This window comes from Nannospalax galili, unplaced genomic scaffold (assembly GCF_000622305.1).
Source record: "Nannospalax galili isolate Female #2095 unplaced genomic scaffold, S.galili_v1.0 scaffold579, whole genome shotgun sequence".
Classification (NCBI taxonomy): Eukaryota; Metazoa; Chordata; class Mammalia; order Rodentia; family Spalacidae; genus Nannospalax; species Nannospalax galili.
The window spans coordinates 1,965,707-1,992,759 of record NW_008344599.1 but is presented as its reverse complement, the minus strand read 5'-3'; the positions used below and the strand labels follow the sequence as shown (position 1 = coordinate 1,992,759).

Genomic DNA, 27,053 nt, shown 5'->3' with positions numbered 1-27,053 from the left:
TACTGGGGCACAAAACAAAGCTCAGCAAATACAAAAAGATTGAAATAATTCCATGCATTCTATCAGACCACAATGCAATAAAGCTTATAGTCAACAGCAAAATAAGCTCTAGAAACTACATGAACTCATGGAAATTAAACAACATACTCTTGAATGATGAATGGTTCAGAGAAGAAATTAAGAAAGAGATAAAAGTATTCCTGGAACTAAATGAAAATGATAACACAATACAGCAAAACCTCTAGAACACTTTAAAAGCAGTCCTAAGAGGGTAGCTTATAGTTTTGAGTGCCTGCATTTTAAAAAAAAAAATCAGGAAAAAACACATATAAATGTCTTAACAGAACAACTTAAGACTCTAGAAAGGCAAAAACAAAACAAACCCAAACCTAGTAGATGAGAACAAATAGCAAAATTAGAACAGAAATTAGTGAAATATAAACAAAGAAAACAATTCAAAGAATTAATGAATCTAAGAGCTGGATCTTCAAAAAGTTAAACAAGAGAAACAGACCCTTAGCCCAGTTAACCAACAGAAAGCAAGAACAAATTCAAGTTAGCAAAATCAGAGATGAAAAGGGAACATCACAACAGACACCAAAAAAAATCCAGAACATTATAAGGAAATACTTTAAAAACCTATACTGTAGTAAATTTGAAAATCTCAAAGAAATGAATTAATTTTTACATCCATAGAAACCAAAAGTTAAACCAAGAAGAAATCAATAGCTTAAGGAAACCCACAACAAATCAGAAAATTGAAACAGTAATACAAAGCCTCCCAACTAAAAAAAGCACAGGCTTAGACGGATTCACAGCAGAATTCTACAGGATACAAGACATTCAAAGAAGATCTACAGTGAATACTTCTTAAATTATTCATAAAAACAGAAACACTGAGAGAACTCCCAAACTTCTTCTCTGAAGCCAATGTCACTCTAATACCAAAACTAGGTAAACACACAACACAAAAGAATACTATAGACCCATATCCTTAATAAGCATAGATGCAAAGATTCTCAACAAAATACTTGCAAACCACATACAGATACACATCAAAAACATCATCCACCATGATCAAGTCAGCTTTATTGCAGAGATCCAGAGATGTTTCAATACACATAAGTCAGTAAATGCAATAAAACATATAAATGGAATTAAAGACAAAATAACACATGGTTATCTTAATAGATGCAGAAAAGGCCACTGACAAAATCCAACAAACATTCATGTGAAAAGTCCTACAGGGAATTGGACTGAAGAGAACATACCTCAACATAATTAAAGCTATATATAACAAACCCACAGCCAACGTCATTCTAAATGGAAAAAAAAAAAAAAAAAAAAAAGAAACTGGAAGCATTCTCATTAAAATCAGGAACCAGACAAGGATGTCCACTCTCTCCACTCCTTTTCAAAGAGTGTTTGAAACTCTTGCTAGAGCAATAAGACAAGAGAATGAAATTAAAGGTGTGCTAATTGGAAAAGAAGATTAATTATCCCTATTTGCAGACAATATGATATTATACATAAGGGATCTCCAAAACACCACCAGAAAATTGTTAGAAATGATTAAGACTTTCAGTAAAGTGGCAGGTTACAAAATCAATTTACGAAAATCAGTAGCCTTTCTATATACCAATAACAATCAGAAAAAGAATTCATGGAAACCCTCCCAGTCACAATAGCCTCAAAAAACATCTAAGAATAAACCTAACCAAAGAAATTAAAGATCTCTACAGTGAAATTTTTAAATATTTAAAGATAGAGACAGAGGAAGACACTAGGAGATGGAAGGAACTTCCATGCTCATAAATTCATTAGAATTACAATTATGAAAATGACCACCTTACCACAAGCAACCTATAGGTTCAATACAATGCCAATCAAAAAATCTTAAAATTTATAAGGAATCACAAAAGACCCCAGATAGCCAAAGCAATCTTGGACAAAAACAATACTGCTGGGGGGATCACCATACTATATCTCAAACTGTTTTACAAAGCTATAATCATAAAAACATCAGGGTGCTTGCACAAAAATAGATATGTAGATCAGTGGAACACAATAGAAGACCTGAACATTAGTACATGCAATTTCAGCCACTTGATATTTGACAAAGGTGCCAAGACCACACAATAGAGGAAAGACAGCATCTTCAACAAATGGTGCTGACAAAACTAGATCTTCCTCTGTAGAAGAATGAAATTGAATCTTTTTATCTTTCACCCTGCACAAAAGTCAATTCCAAATGGATCAAAGACCTCAACATAAAACCTCAACCTTTGAAACTGCTGGGGGAAAATAGTGGCAGTAACCTACGAGACACAGGTATAGAAAAGGATTTTCTAAATTGGACATCAGTTGCTCAGGCGTTAAGTTCAACAATCAATAAGTGAAACCTCATTAAACTTAAAGCTTCTGTACAGCAAAAGAAACAACCAAGGCAGTGAAGAGGAAACCCACTGAGTGGGAGAAAATCTTCACTGGCTACATATGCAAAAGAGGATTAATATCCAGAATATACAAAGAACTTGAAAAACAAAGAAACGAGAAAATAAACGACCCAGTCACAATGGGCTAAGAACTTGAACAGAGAGTTCTCCAAAGAAGAAATAAAAATGGATAAGAAACACCTTAAAAACTGTTCAACATCCTTAGTAATTAGAGAAATGTAGATCAAAACTGCTTTAAGATTTCATCTTATCCCAGTCAGACTAGCTAAGATCAAGAGAACAAAAGACACCAAATATTGGCAAGGATGTGGAGAAAGAAGAACCCTTATTTACTGCTGGTAAGAATGAAAATTCCTGCAAATACTATGGAAAGTAGTGTGGAGAATTCTTTTAAAAATAAAAATAAATATATGTCTGAGACATATCCGACCTTAAGTGACACATCTACAGTGGAACATAGCTATATTATCTAGTCATACCACTCCTTGGCATATACTAAAGGACTCATCCTATTGCAGAGATACCTGTACATCCATGTTTGTTGCTGCTTTTTTTTTTTTTTTTTTTTTACAATAGCTAACAAATGGAAACATCCTAAATGCCCCTCAGCTGAAGAATGGATAATGAAAATGTGGAACATTTAAACAATGGTGTTCTACTCAATGGTAAGAGAAGATGAAATTTGTAGGCAAATGATAGAACTAGAAACTGTCATACTAAGTGAAGTACACAGACTCAGAAAAGCAAGCAACATATGTTCTCCCTCATTTATGAATCATAGCACCAGTCCCTTACATGTGAGTATATATCCTGATGTAACAGCAGGAGCCAGGAAAATGGGAAGAAAACACTGGAGTAAACGGAAAGAAAGAGCCCAAAAGAGGACTAGAAGGGAACAGGCATTACCAAGGGGGAGAAGGTTGAAAATGGGGGTATTCAACTGGGAAGGGAGGAAGGAAGGACATACAAGGAACCACGGAGATAAAGGGGAAGAAGGAACACAAAAGAAGGGGGATAATACAGAAATGGAAAGCTTTTGCAATGTGATGGTAAGTAAAAAATTTGCATCTGGGAAAATGCTTGAGACAAGAGGCAGGTATGGGGGAGGTGAGCAGGAGTCTCCCACTCTGCCACCTCTGGTTGCCCAGGATGGACCTCTTTGTTTTCCAAATTTTTCACATTCCTGTAACCTTTGAGGCCATGTTACCTTGTTTAATTATCACATGTACCTTTTTAATTAAGTGTCACCTATGTGCTGTTTTGCCTTTTGTTTGCGGTCCCCCACACATGAGTATAAAAACCCTCCAAAACTTGAACAAGAGGTCTAACCCCTTTTATCCGTGGGGTCAGTCCCACTAGTGTAAAATTATTAAACTTCCTCTCCTCACCTGACTTTGGCTATTGGTCTCTGATTTTTCTGTAACAGTATTGTCAAAGGGGAAATGAAAAAAATGGAAGGAGGAAGGCGTTTAGACAGGGAAACTGAGAAGAGATAAATAACACTTAGGTGTTAAAAAGTCAGAGTTAAATGTATTAACTCAAAAACCTCCTGAAAAATATACATACAATATCTGAACATGAGTGCATGTGTATACCTGAAAGTTATATAACAAGGAACACAGCACCAGACAGGAGAAACCTTTTTTCAAGTTGTTGGTCAGAGTAGTCCAAGAGATTCCCCAAATAAGACAGATTATTGCCACAGTCCTTGATTACATCCCAGAACATGAAGGTAAGACCCTACTGAGGAAGACAGGACGTAATTTAGACAAAGACATGGAGTGATGGTGCTGGAACTGACCTGGAAGGTTTCTCCCTGAAGACCAACTCTTATATTTCTAGAGGACACTATACAAGCTGTGAAGGGAGAAAAATCAGTCAATGTTCCAAACCAGCTTTAAAGCCTAACAACCATGACGGGCACAGCAAACTACCTCTATTGGTGCAGTAGTGACATTTTCATCTAGAGGGTGATCAACAGCTACATAATTGGACTTAACGCCCTCTCAGTGGTAGGGAACTCATTGATGGCACTGCAAATATAGCCAAATACACGTGACTGGAGAGGTCACAGATCCTATCTCTGTCATATCTCAAGTCAAATGAATTTTCTTACTATGCTAAATATGGATCCTTGTATTTACAGACAAGTATACCCCATACCATTAATCAAAGAAGCTTCTTTTTGCAACAGATTCCACAGCTTGTCACACACAGAAAATATATGTCTGAGACATATCCAGCCCTAAGTGACACATCTACAGTGGAACCTCTACACCTAAGGCTCCTAGAACATAGTGGTACAGGTGGTAGAGAATATGAATGCATCCCTCAACTCTCACCAGCAAAGCTTCCTTATACAATATAGTGTGTTGCATATAGAAGGCCACAAGTGGCTAAGTTTTAGAGAATAAGAGACTGCAGACTATGTGTCCCTGGATAGAACTCCTGTACTAAACCTCACCCACCCATGGCTCAGGGACCACACTGCAGAAGAGGGAGCAAAAAGATTGTAAGAGCCACGGACAGTGCGTGAACAGAACAGAACCACTACAAACTTATTCATATGAACTTGCAACAGTGGTGACAGCGTGCACGAGACCCATGCTGACTCAATCAGACAAAAACCCAGCATCAAAAGAGGGAAATGGGCAGCAGGTCCCAACCCTAGCTGAGGAACTATTGGCAACTGATTACTACTGAGTGAGGGAGAGCAGGTCTTCTTTAAGATTTCTATATAGGCTGACTAGACTCCAGTAGATGAACTTGCACTGGAAGACATCTGGGTACAAATATTTGACCAGATAGGTAATAATATATATGACATGAAATCCAGTGGTGGGGGGGATATAAGGCGATGGGGAAGGGGATCTGAATTTGATTAAGAACTATTATAGTAATGCACAATAACTCAATAAAATTATTTTTTTATATGGAACAAGCTGGAAACTCCCTGCCACTGGATGGGTGGCTTTCAGGGTGACAGAAGGTGATATGCAAATGACTGGGGGGGGGAATTGTCACCTATAATTCTGCTCAACAACAGACCCTTCATGTTGCACTATCAACATACCAAACAATATGTTCCTGCTGATGCAACAGTGGAGCATCTAGTGTATGTACAACTAGCAAATTTATTATTGTATATGATGTCTGCTCCTAGAGGTGGAACACACATCTGGTACTGTAGACCAAGCCAACTACCTATGGCAGGGGAGGTTACAGGCCCCAGTGGGAAGCCACTGCAATTGTTTTGTTAGATGGATGTGATGCACCACTAAAATATTGTCCAAGCATTTGTGTTTACTCCCATAGGTTAAGTTAGATGTTTTTGCTTCTTGCTGTTTGTGTTTTTATAGTAGGTGGAATCCCTCTGAAATGGGCCAACAGTCCATGGAAAACAGATGATGCAGAGACCTGAAAGTTCAGTGCCTTGCCACAATGGGAGGAAGATCATTCCACACCCTACCACCCCCTCCAAGGCTCAGGGAATTTTGCAGAAGAGGTTGGAGGAAAGAATGTAAGAGCCAGAGGAAGGAGTGGAGTGTTAACTGGAAGTGTCCGCCAACCACTATGCTGGCAAGATGTAGTCACACCTCTTTCCTATGTTCACCAAGAAGTTGAGGAGGGAGTCAGTTACTCCTCCTACCCAATCAATTGACCTTAGCTGCATGGGTGGGGGCTAAGGATATAAGAGCCAAGAAAGCCATGAGGCACCTCTCTCACTATTTTGTGCTGCTGTCGGTAAGTCACAGGATCTATATTTGAGTGTGGTCTTTACAGCACACCCATAAATGGGGAGGCACCCACTCTTCTGTAAATAAACCCCTGCCCTATGCTCTGTTACCAAGCCCAATAAACTAGTTAGGACTTTAAAAAAGAAACAGAGCTAATAGAAACCTTCATTATTCCACCAAAGTTGACCCCAAAGGATGTTGGCAATCCTTTGATCTTTTCGTCTTTGCTTTTTCTTTTTTTAACTTTTTTTTTTTTTTTTTTTTTTTTTTTTTTTTTTTGGAACAGGGTCTCCCTGTGGCCCCAGCTGGCCTGGAACTTGCTAAGTGGACTGGGCTGGCCTCAAACTCACAGGTGCTGGGATTGGGGATATGTTGTCCCACCAAAATTACTGACCCCTATTGGCAAATCCTTTGGTCTTTGATTTCTTATTCCAGTTTCCCCTCTTAAACTTCATTGTGTGTGTGTATATATATTGTAACCTGATTCAAGTTATTTCTGGAAAAATGTGTTTAAAATTACCTATCTTTGGAATAATAAAAATATGTTTTAAAAAATGAACTGGGCATGGTGGCACAGGGCTTGCCTTTAATCCCAGCACACAGGAGACAGAGGCAGGCCAGCCTGGTCTACATAGCAAGTTCCAGCCCACCTGGGGCTATAGGGAGACTAAAAAATGTAGTTAATTTATAATATAAAGTGCATAAATGTACAAAATTCAGAGGCAGAAATCAGAGTCATTTTTAGAAAATGTTTAGTACTATGATAGAAGAGCATAAATAAAATTTGTTTCTAATATAAGGTTTAAATGAAAAAGCATTTTTAAAACCCTATGATACAAGGTGTAATGATGGCTCAGCAGTTAAGAACACTGGCTGCTCTTGTAAAGGACTCAGGTTCACGTCTCAGCATCCACAAGGTGACTAACAACCATCTGTAACTACAGTTCCAGGGGATCCAATGCCTTCTTCTGACCTCCATGGGGACCAGACATGCACTTGGTGCACATACATACATGTAGGCAAAACATTCGTTTGCATAGGAGTAATTTTCACAAGATAAACAGAAATTCTAAAAATAAAGAATCCAATAAATGGGGGCATTAAATAATAAATTAATCTTTAAAAACAACCATAAATACAATAAATTATTATAGGAAATATGTTATAAAATATGCAAATTTAGGAATATTATAATATGTGAAAGAAAGTGCAAAAACATAGAATATGTTTGAAATTATAATCAAGCTGTTATTAACCCACTATAATATAAGGTGTTTTATGTAATCTTCATGGTAACCACAAAGCAAAATCTATAATCATGGCACAAAACATAAAAAGAAAGAATTCAACACACATTTCTACACAATAGCATCAACGCACAAAAGAAGACATCAAGAACAGAAACCAGAAAAAAAGGAACAAAAAACTACAAAATGAATTACAAAATGGCAGTACTGAGCCATGTCTGTCAATAATTATCTTGAATGTAAATGGACCAATTCATCAATCTAAGACATAGACTGCCTGAATGAATTTTATAACAAGAATAAATTATATATTGGCTACATAAAACTTTATCAGTGGGACTCAAATATACTGTAAATGAAAGTGATGAAAAACATTCTATTAAATTAATTTTAAAAAGAGAAGCAGCTATATTTATATCAAAAATAAACCTTAAGTTTAAAAAGCATAAAAAGAGTCAAAAGTGCAACTATGCAACAATAAATGAATCAATGAATAATAAGGATGCAACTATTATCAATAAATATACACACAGCTGAGAAAGCTGATGATATAATAGCAAGACAGTTCAATACTGTACTTTCAACACTGGACAGATCATCTAGAGTAGAAAATCGGTAAGAAACATTGGACTTAAACTATACTTTAGAGGGAATGGATCTAATAATATAAAGAGAACATTCATCCAACAACATAACACGCATTCTTATCAAGTATGCAAAGAATATTTTGCAGCACAGATCACATGTTAGATCACAAATAGGTATAGTGTATTGACCATCTTTCTGATCACAGGATTATGAAACCAAAAATTAGTAACAGGATACAATTTGAAAAATTCACAAATGTGCAGAAATTAAACAATGTGTTTCTAAATAACCAATAGCACAACAGACTTTTGGACTTAATACTAATTATCTGAACTTAAAGAGGCTCTTGGTACCCATTAAGAAATCAGTGAGTATTTGTGAATGGACAAGTAGATTGATACATGAATGACACCCTTGCTCTTCATATGTTACCACAATGCAATTATATGGTCTCCAGATCTATGATTGTTGCTATTTTATTCTGAAAAGGCAATTTCTTGCCCTGATTTTGAATGACCAATATCAAGATGGTCATGTTCCATTCCTTAAGCACTCTAATGCAAACCATGTCATAAAAAATTATTAGATGTTTCTGACAGAATCTGAGCCATTTGGGGTTAATATTAGAATATTGGTTTGATTTTATTGGAAAGCAAAATGATTTAGTGATTAGCTAACAGAAGGACCTGTCTTGTCACAGAGGAAGTTCTCTGCCACTATAATTCAAACAGCAGAATTTAGTTGACTCTGAAAGGGATATTATTAAAACATCTATGCTCTTGTATGTATGTCTAACCCATGACCCATGGGCCACATGAGCCCCAGGATAGCTGTGAATGCAGCCCAATGCAAATTTTTAAAAAATCCTTAACACCATTGTGCAGTTTTGGAGCATGAATTTTGCAAATAACATTGTGCTGCAATGTCAAAGTGATCAGACACACCTACAAGAAGCTAAACTAATCTTTCAATGGTATGTGAGTTCTATGAAACTGGCTTTGGATGGTATGGGAGTTCTATGAAACTGGTTTCTAAGAAACGTGTAGGTAAGAACATCTTCCATACTGACACCATAGAAGAGCACAAAAAGAAGACTTAAAGGAGACCACGGAAATAAAGGAGCCATTCTGTCCCATTCCATCAACAATTTCTTTTCATCCATATGGACCCAAGGAACATTTGAAAGAACATTATCTTCCCACCATAAATGTCTCATTTTCCTTATCATCTGATGAATGTTATTCATCTATTTGACTTATCATTCCCAACCTTCTATCTTAATTTTATAGGCTATTTACAGACTTTGATCAGACCTGTTTAGCTTTCTCTTATCATACTTACTTGCCCTCATATTTCCACAGTCTTCCTGTTCTAATGATCATTGATCTTGTCATCACTGTTTAATGACATTCTTTAATTCATTCACCTATCCCCCCGCTTTAATGTGATGAGATCATGAATAGGAAGGTATTCAAATATCCTGCACATTCAGCAAATCAATGCAAGCTGAAGCTCCCAGGAAACAAAACAAAAATTGGTTTCCTACCACAATAGCTAGTGGCATCATGGGGCACAAATAAATTTTCTGCATTTCAAGCAGGGTTAAAGATGATTTAATATAGAATTTTTTGGTTTTTTTTTGGGGGGGGAGGTTTTTTTTGAGACAGGTTCTCCTAGTAGCCCCAGCTGGCCTGGAACTCACTATATAGACCAGGCTGGCCTTGAACTCACAGAGATCCACCTGCTTCTGCCTCCTGAGTGCTGGGATTAAAGGCGTGTGCCACCACGCCCAAGGTCACGGTAGAAATTTTTAAGCAATAAAGGAACTTAACTGACTTCTAGGTCAGCATACAAAACTGCCAGTCAGGTCTGAGTTTCCAACCAGGTCTCAAGTGGATCATTTTTACCTCATCAGGATGATGAAATTCCAGAGCCATTAGATCAGTAAATGGATAAACTATTTAAGTAAGGAGGGTGTATTATCATCACACACACAAAAAAAAAAAGAGCAAAAAGATACTACCAAACATCTACAGCCTACTTTCCAATTCTAGATAAAGACAGGCATTATTTGGAACAATTATGTGTGCTTACTGTCACCCTGTGGCCATATCTAAGAACTACATCTCCTAACTGGCTAGCCTTGAGTCCTTGCTCTAAAGTGCCTCAAATATTACATTACAGCTTGTATCTGTATGGAACTTCATCCTCACGTCATCACTTAAGGGTCTCATTAGCCTTGGTAGAAACAATATGAGACGATAGGGTCATTCAAACTGCACACAGAGGCAAATACTCTGAAAGTCTTTAAGATTTTGTACACGATTTTACTTAGTGTCCTACAACGACTGCATTTGAAGTCTTCCCTTTTAGAGCGTCTATCTGTGAGGCATTCTTTTCTTGACTCTTATTAGCTGTTCTGATATAAGAATATACTAATTGTTCTTAGGAAGGAATCAAGAACTTAAAATGTGCATAATCGATAGAGATTGATCAGTGATTTATTAAACAATATAATCATATTCATTGTGTTCTGGGAAATTCATAGTGTCATCTACACTAGAGATAAAGAAAAGGGAATTCCTAAACTAGAGAGCAAGTATTACCCGAATAAAGGTAGACTGAGACCAAGGCAGGCTGGCCCAGGAAAGAACTGAACAGTCTGTGAGGAGGGGCAAAAATAATGGGCACTGTAGTTGATTTTCAGTGCTATACTTTCTGTATTTTCAAACTTTCAGCAAAGCCTGAAAGCCTTAGGGATGTCATAAATGATATAAATGAAGCCTTGAGCACTAACACTGATTTGCTGTGTCACAGTTTCTGCAAGTGGACTGGAGACAAAGATGGGTGGATGAAGAAACGATGAAATGCTGAATGGCAGCCCTGACCACTGGAAGGACAGAGGTCAAACTAACACAGCAACAAGTCTGTGGAATTTGCAGGAGACGCTGCTTTATAGTTAAGGTGGCAGAGGGACTGGAGACTAAGCTTGCAAACAGATGCAGCCATCAGGCTCTGGGGCTTCATCTCCCTTCTGTCTTTAAAGGTGGGGCACTTCTACCTACCTTTCTCCTTCTCTTCCTGAAGACATTTTGCTACCTGCATAAAATTCAACTTCTGGAAAATGAGAATGGTCCTGTTCACCGCAGATGCTGCACCCACGCTTTGAATCATCAGGTCCGCTAACTCAATCCTGTTTGCAGCCGCCACTTTGCTCTTGGCGAGCTTAAACTTATCTGGAAGGAAGAACTTGAACCTTTGCAGTTCCTCCTCCGTGATGTTATCCAGTCCTGTCAGCAGCAGCATCTCCTTGTACTTACTCTCCATCTCACAGCTTTGGCATCAGCCTAGAAGAGATCCAAACCATAAGATTACACTACCAAAAGCAAGTCTACATTCTGAATAAACAAGGTGAGCGATTAAAGGGAAACTAAACAAGATGTTTACAGTATAGTAAAAGAGAATTGGCTGAAACATGAAAAACAAATGCCTAAGCAAGATAGTCACTAGTACTAGGAAAAGACATCTCAGAGGACACATGATGCCTTTGGAACTCTTGCAAAGCGTATACATTCTTCTCCTACTTCTAAGGCAGTATTATTGAGGTGTAATGCATGCAACACAGAGTGTGTACTTCAGGAAAACAGTCTGAAACCTTTGACATATGTATTCATAAAATACACTTTACCAATTTCTCCTTTCATGGATCATGCTTAGTGTCATATCTTAAAAGTTGTTTCCAAACTCAAGATTAAAAGATTTTCTCTATGTTCTCCTCCATAAACTTTATAGTTCTGTCTTTTAGCTTTTGTACCTATGATCTATTTTGAACCATTTTCTAATTGTTAGATGAAGAGAATTTTATTCACCTGGCATGAATTTTCCTGGAGTCATGTAGAGAAGGCTATACTTTCTCCACTTGTCTTTGCCAAAAAATCATTTGTCCGCACAAGAGTCGGTCCATTTGTTTCTTTCCTCTGCTCCATTAGCTTATCTCTCTATTAATTTTGGATATATGTGATACTTTTGAATTGGAAAGTTCAATAAAATGAAGATATCAACCTTGCCAAATTCATGTATAAACTCCATGCAAAATCTCAAAGGGCTTTCCAAAGAACTTATCAGGATGACTCTAAAATTTGCATGAAAGGGTAGAGGCAAAAATATATAAAGCAATTTATAATGTTTATCAAGAAAACTATACTTGCTATATATAAATACTCCTTATAAAGATATTAAAAAAAGAGATAGAGGGCAGGGAAAAATCAGATGCCAAAGCTGAACCATATATAAATAAAAACCTAACATATAACCAGTGTGACTGTAAATTTCAAGGAAAGATTGACAAGCGATAAAATTTGTTCAAAAATATATGCAGAACATCACATTCAAAATTTATAACTGGATTAAATACCTAAACAAGAATGGTATTACTATTGAAGGCAACATAAAAGAATTTCACTTTACATTGAAGTTAAGGAAAGTTTCTTAAACAATGCACAAAAAGGACATGTTAGAAATGAAAATTTGGTCAAATTTGATTGTATATTTTAAAATTTTTATAAGCAACATACAGAGCGAACAACATAAAAAGAAAAGGCAAAAGTTGGGAATCTATGTTTATGATTAATAAAGATTTTCTTTCAGAATATACAAGATACATACATCAGTAATAAAAATGTTTACTGTCTAGGTGAAAAGTAGACAGAAGGCATTAATAAACAATTTACTTGAATATCTATACACATTTTAGAAAGATGTTTGACATAACTACTAATAACCTCCAAAAAGGCAACACATAAGGTAGAGAGAAATAGGGCAGAGAGGATTTTATAAGAAGAAAGCCACTGGTGATGAATTTCAGAAGAGCCTGAAGACCCCCTCCCCCACATTAACAGGTAACGTTAATGAACTCTAGGTTGCTACTATTAATATGACCTCATAATTTTTCCTGTAAAGACTATGAATCAATGAGGACTTGAGAAACTCTGCTTACCCATATAGAGCCCATATATGAAAATCAAAACTATGATTGGCATCCTTTACACCATAAGAAATATGCTTCAAATACCTACAACAATAAATCTGCACAAATGTGCTGGTTCTACTGATGAATGCAAGGAACGAAACCCTTTTGGTTTAGTACTCACAATGTTAATCAACTCAACATGCTTCCTATTTGTGTTTGTGAAATTTTAGTTTTCTATAACCCTCTTAGATAACATAATCACATTTTAATCACATTTATATATGAAAAATTAAATCAGCTATTTCTCTGAAGTTTGGTTTATATTATGTACATAAAATTTGCATTTCACTACATAATATGCTTATTTAAAAATGTTTTAAAGCATTTGTTGGGCTAAGGGTAAAGCTCAGTGGTAAAGCACTTAAGTAGTATGCAGGAGGCCCTGGGTTTAACCCAAGTACCACAAAACATAATCAGTAAAGTATTTACTATAGGGGAAATTAATATGCAAATAAAGTGCATCCATATCAACTTGGTGGCCTCATGGCTCCAATAGAACATCCAACTGCAATTTGAGAGCATGGAGCTATACCTTGTGTAATACCTGCTTTCACAGGGAATCCGGGAGATGGACAGCAAAGGAAATATTAAAAATTAGGCAATATTCATCTACCTCTGCATTGGGAAATTCTTACCATCGTATATAAGTACCTACTATGATACACCTAGAAAACACTAGCTACTCAGTGATTATGGGTTAAATTAGGGATTCAAGATAGAATGATTTGCCTGATGCCACACATTTGGTAAAGGGTGACCAGATGACATGACCTCAAGTCTTCTGAATCCTGACCCTCTGGTCTTTCTTTTGACAGCTGCCTTTGTATTATTCAGAGTACGGGCAATAATGCCTTTTTTAAAAAATTTAGAAACTAGTGTTATTGGCTATGATTTAGAAGATACCTACTCCCTAAATGTCTAGTACCTATTACCAATTTTTTATTTGCCAGAAATATTTCAGTTCTTTTCACTGAGTATCTGAGCAGCTTATACCTTGCAGATTTCTGCTCAGCTTTCCCTGGGTGAATTTTGTAAAACAGATCAGGGGCCTATTTCTATTACCCCAAACTTGTCTACTTAGCAGATTAGTATTTACATTTGCAGTTTATGTTTAGCTAACATTCTGTGCTGAAATGACAGCAGTCGGTGGGCAAGGACTTTGCTTTTCATTTCTTCTCCCCTGGCTCCTAAAATCTCATGTGGTACACAATACTTATTCAATAAACATTTGTTGAATAGGTAACTGTTCATTAAATCAACTCTCCAGGTTCCCTAACTGAAGACATAGCTCTATCTACACATCTATACTTTCTGGGTTGTACTCAGTCCAGGCAGATTTTCCAGGAACCAGAGCAAGATGGCAGCTGATTAAATCCTCCAACAGCAATCTTCCTTCAGGTGCACAATTCTGAACAGCTCTTCACAGCCCCACCTCTCTTCCTAAGAGTTAAGAAGTCAGCTGAGAGACCATAGTGTCTAGTTTTTAGTTTGATAACAAGAAAAGACACCTTAAAGAGACCAAAGGAAAGACTTGTCCATGCCAGCATGGCCATAACTTCAAGCAGTAGGGAGAGAGGGAGAAGGAATTAAGTCCATGCAGTGCTAGGCCCAACATAGTGAACCCCAGTGCTTGACAGAACCCCATAACCTCTGCTCCAGGACAGGCTGAGCTACTAGAATTGTGTTAGGCTACTGACTGCCTCTAGCACTCCTTGAAACTGATGCTTCAGAATGGGAGCAAAACTCTACCCGCTGGTAACAGGGCACAAAAGCTAACACAGGACTTTGCCCTGGAGCCCAAAATTCAGCCTACTATAGTGGGAACTAGCAACAGGCAGAAACCTTTGGATCTAGGCCATAACATGTAGACAGGCCTTTAGACCTGTGCTGGCATTGTCCAGCTTTCTGCATGCCAGTGGGACAGAGTCATATTTAGCTAGATCATTGCCAGCTGTGCAGTGGACTTAGGACACACACCCCACTCAGACTACATGGTCCTCTGTGTCTGTGAGACTTGGTGTGATCCAGTTCACTGTCACTTTAGGTGGTCAGGAGGCTGTCTCCACCACATACACACTGTGTTTGGACAGCAACTACCCTCAGGTTAGTGTTCCCAGAGATATTTCTAGACTCCCTCATTGTCCAGTAGAGACCTGTGTGCCAGTGAGATGGATTCCTGCTTTGGCCTGTGTCACTGTTGGTGTGGCATAGGCCTAGGAGCACTAAGAATGAGTTAATTAATCACAAGAAATTCAGAAAGGAACAAAAATTCGAAACCAATCCTTTGGTCACTGAATCACTGCAGGTGAGGAGCAAAGACAGACCAGCAACTGGCCAACAAGCCACTTTCAGGGAATGGATATTGAAGGAGACAGAAAGCAAGAATAAGTGATGTTCTAGAGTAAGAAGAAACAATTCTTAAAGAGAAAAAGGATAATTTTTAAAATACTTGTTAATATGAGGAATATGGACATGACAGAATTAGCAATTGGGTTACTGGTAACAATGCCAAATTATGGGAAAAAATGTAACTCAAGTCGAGGTACAGGAAAGAGGACTGGAAGGAAGACAGGGCTCTTGCTGTACAAGGACCAAAGTGTAATGGAAGACAGAGGAAGGTATGAAATGAAGAAAAGTGATTTTGGTTTGCTTGTTTGCTTATATGACATGGGAGAAATCACACACTTGTTTCATGCTGATAATGAGAATGATCTAGAAGAGGAGGCTGTGGTGCAGAATAACAAAAGTAAAATTGCTTGTTTGAGTAAACCTTAGGATGATTTCCTGGAGTCACACCTTCTGGAACAAAGGAAGCCCACTCCACTTCCCGCATCTGCCATCTGCTGTGAAGGAAAGGTGCCTACCTTCCCCAGCCAAGAATTCTGAATTCTTCAAGGATTTCCAACTGTGTTAACTTTCTGCCTACGGCTGACAGCTACATAGCTAGACAGACACAGACTCAAATCCTGGCTCTGCCATTTACTAGTTGTGTGACATCTGGTAAATTACAACCTTCCAAAGTGTCTGTATCCTCAAGTGTAAAATGGGGAAAAATGTAATCATCTCCATTAAATGTCTGCAATTGTGATTCCACACAAGTGAATGCAGGACTTATGACAGAACAGAGTTGTACAGAGTATCATTCAGTCAAAGTCAGCTATTGTACAAAAGTGATAGAGTTAAAGAGACGTGGTATTTTATAACAAACAACAGTTTAACCTGGGATAGGACATGATGGTTTGTGCCAGAAAATAGGAAAAGAAGACGGATGGATATTTTTCCTAAAATATTTTTTAAGACAGAAAAAGAATAATGTGAGAAAAATGGAAATGCAAAGTTGGACTACAGCTGCTTTTGTGGCCAGGATGAAATCACTGGGTAATGTTGATAAAGAAATGGCTCCATCTTGAATCACACCATTGATCTCTCTTAAGCTAAAACAAAGGCTTCAACAGTGGGCTATAGTCAGGACATGAGTGAGGTCTTTCAATGAAGAAGAAAAAGTGAGGACTTAAGTCATTAAGCTACTTAGTAACTACTGCCTTGGAAGGTACCTCAGGGCCCCTTCAAAAGGAACTGTGGAATAAATGTCAAGCTCACACAGGCTGTCAGAAAATCTTCATGAAAGGCTGAAGCTTAAGGGAATGCCCCAGTAGAGAGAATCCAGAGGACAGGGCTAACGGGACAGAAAGAGGACTGAATGTCTACATTCAGAGTGCATGTCATTTTCCCAGCTTCAAGTCCTCAGAGGGTGAACATCATGACTAGGTCTCCCTCCAATCTTCTTTTCCACCAAATAAGTCCTCTCTAACCCTGCTCCTCTATGCAGCTTAACTTCTGAGACCATGGTGCCACCTTCTTATACATCTGGAGCTTTGTGGTACTTCTGATAAACACCACTCTTTGTCCCTAAGTACCACAAAGACTCTTGGGCCCAAAGCTAGTGGAACAGTGACTCAAGCCAGATTTGTTGAGATGTCTCTGTCTTCCTCTCAGAGCCATAGAAGAACATTCTTTCAGAAACTCGGTTGATTCACGCCTCACAGATATAGTGACTCAAAGGAAAAATGACCAAGAAGATGTAAAAAGTGATGATGGTTGACTTAGTAATACATATGCAACAAAGAGACACAAGGGACTGTTTCTTTTTCTATTATCAGCAGATACTCTCACAGTACTTAGAAGATGGAGACTGGAGGATGAGGAGTTCAAGGCCACTCTGGTCTACATAGTAAGTTTGACACTGGTCTATACTATGTGAAGCCATGAGTCAAAAAAAAAAACAAAAAACAAAAAACAAAAAACCATAAATAAAAACCAAAGCAAAACAACAGATGCTGTGAGCTCAGAGGACAAGTAAAGACATATACAATCTTCTGTCCCAACTAGAGACTTCTAACCCCAAATCAGGAGCTTTAGAGTTTGATGTTAGCTTGCACTTTCCTTGAGCATCTCACTTCATATTTAATGGACCAACAACAATGATAAACACTTACTATGACAGCCAGATTGTGAGAATATATAAGTAAATAAAACAAGATTCTAGAGGCTGAGTGGCTGCATGAAGTCATGGAAATAGAGGAGCAAGTGAAAAATTACAGAAACTCATTCTGATACCAGTTCTAATGAAAGCAGGCTCCATATGTCAGGAGGGCAGAGGAGGAGCATCTAGCCACACTCACATAATCAGCCAAGAACTGTAGTACCTCCTTCATCTCCCATTACAAGACTCATCCCCATGCTCCCACAGATGTCAACTGAAACAGTACCTTATCAGTGAGGTATCCCTGACCATCACACTCTGTAACCTCCCCTGCATTATTTTTCCCATATGTGGTACCAACCACCATCTGAAATACTAATCATTTTCCTCCTTTATTCTGTGACTCTAACTACTAAAATGCATGACATTCACGTCACTTAACACAGTACATGGCACAGAGAAGACACTTAAATATCTATCATTGATCTATCATCTATCTATCTATCTATCTATCTATCATCTATCTATCTATCATCATCATCATCTATCTATCTCTGTCTTTCATCTGTCTATATTTAATGAATGAGTAAAACACATAAGACTAAAGGGCACTATGATAGCTAATCTCAAGTCAACTTGATGAGTTACAAAATCATCTTGAGAAGGACTTCTGGGCATGGCTGTGAGGGATAATCTTGATTTGATTATGAGGTGGGAAGACTTGCCCATTGTGGGTGGCACCATTCCCTGGGATGAGACCCTGGGCTGTATAAAAAGGGGAAACTGAGTGGAGCACAAGCATTCATCAAGCTCTGCTTCCTGAATATGGATGTAATATGACCACCTGCCTCGAGCTCCTGTCACTGTGACTTCCCTGCTATGATGGACCAAACCTTGAACCGTAGCCAAAATAAACCATTCCTCCCTTAAGTTGCTTCAGTTGAGGTATTTTATCACAGCAACAGGACAAATACCAAAGTGGCAACCACATGCAAAATGAACAGTTATTGCAAGATGGAAAGTAGATGGAGGTGGCCCAAAAGTAAATAAGGGAAAGCTCCTCACTGACAGAGACCCCAACAAAAACTAGTCATGCTGATACCACAGACCTAAAGGGGCTCATCATTTTAGGCTTTGGATCCCATGACAGGGGAGCTAAGCAACAAAGCTGAAAGGAAGTGGAGTCATCAAAGGCCTCAGCAAGGAGCAGGTACACGGCACGGCCTGGAGTGCTCATCCTCCAGGGAATACAGTCAGCGGGGCGTCTAATAGAAACAGGATGCACACAACAGACTGGAGAGGGAACATGATAGATACATATGGAATTCTGAGCAAATGTCTACGTAGAGAAAACTGGGTGCCTCAAACCCTTTCTTCCTTGAGTCCTGTAATCAGGATTATGCCATAATCAAGAGATATAAACATCCTACCATAACTGACTGAAGAGAAGAAAATTCCCTTTGTTACTGGCATTTGAGGTTCCCCAAGACAAAGAGCCCAGCTCTTTCATGATGCGCCTACAATGAAACTAACTCATAAGCCTGGTTCACATACCAAGAACTTCAGTGTGTATGCATGAATGTGCATTTCATTTTTAAATATTAGTAAATGTATAAATCACATTAGAAAAGACTATAAACTAAAAGAGAGGAAAATAAACAGAAAAAGAACTTAAAAGAAATGACAAAGCAAAAGGTAAAAGAAAAATATATGTACTCATGAAGAAATTAAAGAGACATTGAAGCTGGGTACGGTGGCACATGTTTTAAATGTGCCACATTTAAAACATGTGCCACCATAAGCACTCAAGAGGCAGAGGTGGGGGTGGGGGTAGGGTCTCTGTGAGATCAAGGCCAGCCTGGCCTACATAGCTAGTTCCAGGTCAGTTGTCTCAAAAAATGAGAGGGAAGGAGAGGGAGAGGGAGAGGGAGAGGGGGAGAGAGACAGACAGACAGACAGACAGAGACAGAGAGACAGAGAGAGACAGGGACAGAGACAGAGAGAGACAGAGACAGATATTACAACAATGAAACAATATAATGTTAATAAATGTAAAAAACAGATTAACAATAATGATTTTAGATGTATTTTGTAAATGTGACAGCATAAATCTTTGAAAGTTAGTAGGGCAGTAAAGGTAAAGGATAAAGTTGAAGAGCTCCTTGCGCCTCTTGAGTATAAATGGAAGACAATGAGATGGAAAATAGGAAAGGAAAAATGAGAGATATAGAGGCGCATGCCAGCATAAGAAATGACTCCATTGTAAGTGTTCAAGGAAGAGTGAACAGAGAAAGTGTTCATAGAAATACTCTCAGGGCAGAAATATTGCTCAACCACAGAGCTCTTGCCTAGCATGCACAGGGCCCAGGAAACCAGGCCCAGTTCTGTGAAAACAAACGAGAAAATATGGCCTAGTTGGATGCACAAGGGGACAGCAAACAGGCACATCCTTTAGTTTTGTTTTTCTTCTTTTTAAAAATGGACTTTATTTCAAAAGGCAGTTTTAGGTTGGCTGGAAAACAGAGCTGAAGGTATAGACATCCCACACGCCCCCCTTTTACCTCATACATACATACATCCTCCCCTATCACCAGCATGCCTACTTGAGAGGAACATTTGTTAGAACTGACTTGTACAGGGCTAGTGTGCAACATGTCAAAATTGAAATGATGCTAGAAAACCCAAGACAGAAGTTCTAGAGGAAAAAAAGTGCTTTATGTACATGGAAATGTAACATGCTAAATGACTTCACCGTGAGTTTTATTTGCATGTTACTAATATAAAATACAAGTAAGCACTGATTTAAACAGTAATTATGAAATGACTGTATTAGGATATTGGAATCACATATTTAAGAGCTGTGGACATAAGAGAGATAAAACTATACTATCAGCTTCAATTGTAAAAAATTAATAAAGGCATAGTCAAAATTAGAAAATTATAAGTTTATCATACTAGAAAAGGTTAAAGTAGCCAAAGACAGTGATACCCATCTGAAAAACAGAGGTAGGAGTATTGCCTCAAATTGGTCTACATGGCAAGTTCTAGGCCAGCCAGGCTACATAGAGAGATCCTAACTCAAAATACAAAATCAGAAAACTAAAATAGTTGCTGTTGATGAGTGAGATGTGAAGAAGGAACGTATGGGCCAGGGAGCTACTCTTTCTATTGTCTAGTATGGGGGCAGTAAACCAAGGATATTGTACATGCTAGGCAAACACTCTACCATAGAATAATACCCAGTCCTTAAGAGAGCTACCCTCCCTTACCATCCTTATAATATTGTTTAAATTTTAATCCATAGAAACATAACAGTTTGACAAAAACAAGGATTAAACCTAAAAACATAAAGGGCTTTGCTAATCCTTGCTAAAGTTGTTTACTCTTCAATCACCCTTAGGATTTATACATAATAACCTTTTTTCCAAATATGACCTACAATAAAATAAAATTTCAGGAGTAGAATTAGTTACTTCCAGATGAATGAATTTAGAAAAGATTCATGAGTAGGTAAAGGAACTTGGCCTCATTCTATTGAATCAGATTTTTTTTTTTTTGAGAAAAGATTTCTAATCTGCAGCCCAAACTTGCTTTGAACTTGTGGTTCTCCTGCCTCACCCTACCAGGTGCTGAGACTACAGGCATGCATTACAATGCCTGACTTAGTCATATTTTTAAGTAAGTAGCAACTTTTTAAAATGGAAACCTAGTCCAATGGAATGGAAATTCTCAAAGTTATATGTGTGTGTGTGTGTGTACATGTGTGTGTGCATGTATGGTATATACATATGCCACACACATAATTTATATACAAGGTTAAACTTTACTTCTCAGACATTGAGAGCTATACCCTTTCCCCAGGTTACCTCACATAACCCCTACATGTCAAATGTATTAACTACATCTCATAAATGAGGGTACTAGAGCTTAGAGAGGTGAAGTGATTTGCTCAGGAACACTCTACTAACTTGTAGTTGAGTCAGAATGTAAATCCCACTGTTTCCTCCTAAGAATCCATTTTTCTTTCCATCACTATGTTCTGCCTTTTCAGAATGCTTGGGAATAAATCTATACTCAGTATTCAAAAACACTTTTTAGGAATACAAACAGATTAAGCAAACCCTACAAGGCTAGGTCCCATGATCACCTAACTCCACCCACTTCTATTATTTTCTGACCACATCCTTCTCTGAGCCTGTCACACAGCTCAAAACACAGCTAAATTTCCTGCCAGAAAAATCAATAACCTTGAATTGTTCAAGATTCTTACTTCAAACTACAAAATCGACTCCAGCTAGTTTAATAAAGTCCCTTTTCTTAAAAATAATAACCCCTCAGAGATCACTGCAGGCTTAAAGAATAAAGTCAATCTTAAACTCACAGAAAAAAAAATCTACCACCTCCTTCTCCATCCACATACCCATACCCTAAAACACACAATACAGCTGTTCTGAAGGACACTCACTGCTACTGTCACCGGTAGAATGTCAAGATCTGGCTCCACGGTAGCCCTCAACTGCAGCACCTGTGCTACCTCAGTGTAGGAAATCCCATACACGATTTCTATTGGTGCCTAAAAACTAGACACCCCTAAATCAGTCACATCCGCAATATGGGACTGCCACGTGATCCGGGTTCTCATGTAAAGTCTTCCAACTCCAATTTCCCTTGGAAGCACCTGGCAGGGCAAACTTGGGGCAGTTGCAGCCATCTGCACCACAAGAGAAGCGGAGAATTAGACCTCTGGGTTGGGAGGTGGGGATTGTTACATGTGAAGGATTTGTAAGACGCTGGAAAGTCACAAATGTGACATATGTCCATTAAAAACCTATTCAAAAGAGATGGAGATTCAAGAGCTACTCCCAGATTGCTGGGTCAGGAAAGATGATGAATGATATACAGCATCATTACAGAAACAGGAGGAAGAGAAGGTCAGGATAGGTGAGGAGAGTGTGGGCTGAGTGCAGGAAGTGTTGAGTTTGAGGTACTCATGAGGTATGTAAATAGAGATGTCTAATTGAATATCTGAGCCTGGAGCTTAGAAGAAAGGTCAGAACTCTGGATAATGTGGACTGCATCAGAATACAGATGGCCACTGATGCTGTGAATAGGACGTGGCTATGAGGAGAGGGCACAGTGAGCAAGAAAGAAACATCCCATAGAGTCACACAAAGCTCAGACAGTGCAGTTTGGCAGAACAAGAAGAGTGAGCAGGAGACACTCAAAAATAAAAGGGTCAGAACACTGGAGAAAAGCAGCAGGAACCGGCAGGTCCTGGAAGACAAGGCAGAGATGATCTGAAGGAGGATGGGGATCAGTAGTGCAATATACACTTGAAATTTGCTAATAGAATAGATCTTGAATGCTTTCAATATACCCACAACAAAATAACTATGTGAGGACGTATGTATGTAGATTAGCTTGATCATGTGGTTATCATTTCCCAAGGTGCATAGACATGAAAACATCACACTGTCCTGTAGATACACACCAGTTATATTTGTCAATTAATTAATCCTCAATAAAGCTGGAGAGGGGAAAGGATGAAGTTCGGGTATCATAAATTCTATTCAGATCTAGGACACATGCAACTGTTCATTTTCTCCAGATTTTATCGCATGTTGTCTGACTCCTGGCCTAGTTTTCTCCGCTTATGCTGAGCCACACTGTCCTGCAAATAGAGAGATGAAGAGGCAACAGGGTGTGGCAAAAATAGATCTTAGAGAAAATTCTAAGCCTTTGTACTTCAGTCACATATCTTTGCCTAGCCTGTCAAAGGGTCCTCCTCTCCCAACGCACACATGTGGGGGATTTGTGGTGTGTGCTGTCTATGTTCTCCTACTGGTAAGATCACCTGGTGGTCTTCAGTCGGCCTATGTCCATATCCCTTACTGGCACACACTAAATTCTCAGTACTCTGAAAAGATCTTGCCATTCAGTTTATCCTCCTTCATTTAGCCAATTGCAAGTCACAACCAGGTCTGTCTTTATAGTTCACTTAATCCAAAATTACTTTCAAGTACCCCAAGCAGGGTAATCATTGTGCAGCTAAAATTCCTTCCGGGAGGTGTCAACAACATTACCCCTCCCACCTGCCCTTTGGTTCCTACAACAAAGGGAGTCTTGTTTTCCTCAAACTATCTCCTCTATGAAAACAGTGAGTTTATTGAACTTAGTAGCTAAAATTCCTTCAGGGAGGTGTAAACAACATTCCCCTTACCCACGCCACCTCCACCTGGCCTTGGTCCTTATGACAAACTGAGGCTTGTTTCACCAAACTGCAGTCTGGGAAACCAGTGAGTTTATTGGGCTTACTTATAGAGCAATGGATGAGGGTTTACTTACAGAAGTGTGGGTGCTTTCCTCCCAGGAAGGTTGCACTGGAAAGTCTTCATCCAAGCATGAATGGTGACTTCCACACAGCCACATAAAATGGCAATAAGACCCTCCCACAGCTTCCTCTGCTTATACAGCCTTAGCCCCTCCCACTCATGCAACTAGTGTCAACTCTTTCGTTTGGAGGTGTGGCTGACTCTCCCTGCCCCTCCTATCTGGTGGAGCAGAACAGTCAACAAGCTTAGCTGTGATGATCCTAGGCAATTGGGTGCTACCAACCAAGGGGAACAAAGCATCTGTCCATGGTCTGTCTTTCAGAGGACAGTCCTATGCAACATTCAACCCCCTCCTCCAACTCTCACATTCTTTCTAGCATCTTCTTTCACAAGAGTCCCTGAGCCTTGGAGGGGGTGACATAGATGGAGGGTGATCTTCCTCCCACTGTGGAGAGATACTGAACCCTTGGGCCTTTTCTTCATCTGTTTTCAGTACATGGTTGTTGGCCCAGTTAGGTGGTACTCCTCCTACTATAAAAACACAAATTACAAACAAAAAATGGGAATATTCTAAATGGACACTGACTGCTGCCATAAATTATGGGCATAAACACAAATGCTTGGAAGGCACCTTAGCAGGTACATCACATCTGTCCTAGTTTGTTTCTCCATTGCTGTGACAAAACACTCTGACCAATACCAACTTGGGGAGGAAAGGGTTTATTTGTCTTACATCTCCCGGGTCACAGTTCATCAAAGAGCCCAAGGTAGGAACTCAGGGCAGAAACCTGGAGGCAGAAGTTGGAGCACAGGCCATGGAGGATCACTGCTTACTGGCTTGCTCCCCTGGCCCCTGCTCAGCCTGTTTTCTTTTTCTTTTTATTTCTTTTATTTTTTTGTTTTTGTTTTGTTTTGTTTTGTTTTTGTTTTGTTTTTGAGACAGGGTCTCCCAGCAGCCCCAGCTGGCCTGAAACTTACTCTGTAGATCAGGCTGGCCTCGAACTCACAGAGATCCACCTGCCTCTGCCTCCCGAGTGCTGGGATTAAAGCCATGCACCACTATGCCTAGCAAAAGCCCCACAGTCCTTGAAAAATCCAAGCACTGAAAAGTCCATAGTCTCTTTTAAAAGTCTTTTAACTGTGGGTGGGCTTCTGTGAAATCTAAAACAAGTACTGTCTTATTTCAAAGGGAAGAATCGGGCACAGCTAAGCAAAACCAAAGTCCAGCAAAGTAGCTCAAGGCTGGACATCTGGGATCCTCTGACAATCTTCTGAGCTCCAAAGGGTTCTGGCGGCTCCACTTCTCTGACTGCCATCCACAGCACAAACAACTTGTCTCTCAGGCCCAGGTCAGCTCTATTCCACACTTACTGCTGTCCTTGATGGTCGTCCCATGGTCCTGGCATCTCCAAAAAGCTGGGGTCTCCACTGAAACTAAAGCTACACCTTCACCAATGGCCTCTTCTTGCCTCTTGGGGTGCAAAGACTCAGATTCTCTCCATGACCCCTTCAATTCTGGGGTCTTCACTGCAACTGAAGCTGTACTTTCAGCTATGGCCTTTCCTGGCCTCTCCAAGTGCCAAGCCTCAGTTGCTCTCTGTGACCCCTTCACACTTTCAACACCAGAATCATGCAGGAGACTCTTACACATTACCAAGTCCTGCTTCCAGCTAGAGACAGAGGCTCAGGTCCCCTCTGTGTGCTGACCCTGAGGAGATACCTCCCAGAAGATTTCACCACAGTGATGCTGGTCTCTTGTTACTTACAGCTGATTTTTCAGCCCCAGCTAACCAGCATCAGTTGTCCGAGTAAAGCAAAGATTTTACTTCAGGTTTTGGTCTCTTCTTAATCACAACTGATTCTTTAGTCCCAGACGACCAGAACCCACAAATTCTCAATTCAAAAATATCACAGGAACAGCCCTGATAGTCTCTGTTTCCATTTGAAGCTTCACAAGCCAGGCCTCCATTGTTCACAACTCTTAAAACATAACTGTTCCAAGTGCCACAGCAACAAACTTTAAGCACTCAATTGCTTTCCTGCCCAAAGTTCTGATCTGAACGCTTCCACAATCATCCTAAAAATACCAAGATCAGGTCTGTCAGCAATACCCCATTCTGGTACCAATTTCTATCCTAGTTTGTTTTCTCCATTGCTGTGAAAAAACACTCCAACTAATACCATCTTGGGGAGGAAAGGGTTTATTTGTCTTACATCTCCTGGGTCACAGTTCATCAGGGAGCCCAAAGCAGGAACTCAGGGCAGAAACCTGGAGGCAGGAGCAGGAGCACAGGCCATGGAAGATCACTGCTTACTGACTTGCTCCCCTGGCCCCTGCTCAGCCTGCTTTCTTATGCAATACAGACCCACCTGCCCAGGGGGTGGCACCACCTACGTTGGGCTGTACGCTCCCACATCACAGAACAATCAAGAAGGTGCCCCATGGACATGGCCACAGTCCAGTCCAATAGAGGCAATTCCCCAACCCAGGTGTGTCAAGTTGACACTGAAGCTATCCAGCTCAACGTCTATCTAACAAAACAATTGTAGTGGCTTAAAACTTCCCCTGCCAACAGGGGTTGGCCTAGCTTGCAGTAGCAGATGGTTGTTCTTCCCCAAGGAGCTGGCCTTAAATCCAACTGGAAATTTGCCAGTTGTAAATATACTAGTGGTGCCACTGTTGCTCCAGTAGGCACATCTTGCTTGGTATGTCAATAATGCAGCATGTGGGGTCCACGATTAAGCAGAATTTGGGGGGGACAATTCTTCCTCAGTGATCTGCATAGTGCCTTCTGGCACTGTGAAGGTCAGCCATTCAGCAGTGGGGACTTTCCGGTTTAGTCCGAACTTGATTTCTCACACTCACCTCATTCAGTATCTTTACAATAGGGTCTTACCATCTTGTTCTGGAGTGTAACTGACATCAGTGGCAATAGCCTTTATTCTTCTCTGGGATCTCCTTGGCCAATAGCTCATAGGGAAGCAACTGGCACTGGAATTTTCAGCTAACAATTGTACAGTTTGGGGGAGCCTCTATTTTGATTTTCATAAGATATTTGTTTACTCTTTAGCATCTACAAACTCAGCATGTTGTAGACATTTCCCAACCATCCTAGTAGATATCACGTGTGCCTTCCCCAACCGTAAAGCTCCCAAGAATTCCACAGCTACACCTGGCCCT

At 39.5% G+C, this 27,053-nt stretch overlaps 1 protein-coding gene across 1 annotated transcript in view; it reads right to left on the bottom strand.

Moving 5' to 3' along the window:
• LOC103740252 (interferon-inducible protein AIM2) overlaps positions 1-27,053 on the bottom strand; it is a 66,827-nt gene that overhangs the window by 12,664 nt on the left and 27,110 nt on the right. The window contains exon 2 of the mRNA XM_008840846.3: positions 11,094-11,375. Within this exon, the coding sequence (XP_008839068.1) occupies positions 11,094-11,355 (262 nt within the window). The 5' untranslated portion in view covers positions 11,356-11,375. The remainder of the gene's footprint in view (positions 1-11,093; positions 11,376-27,053) is intronic.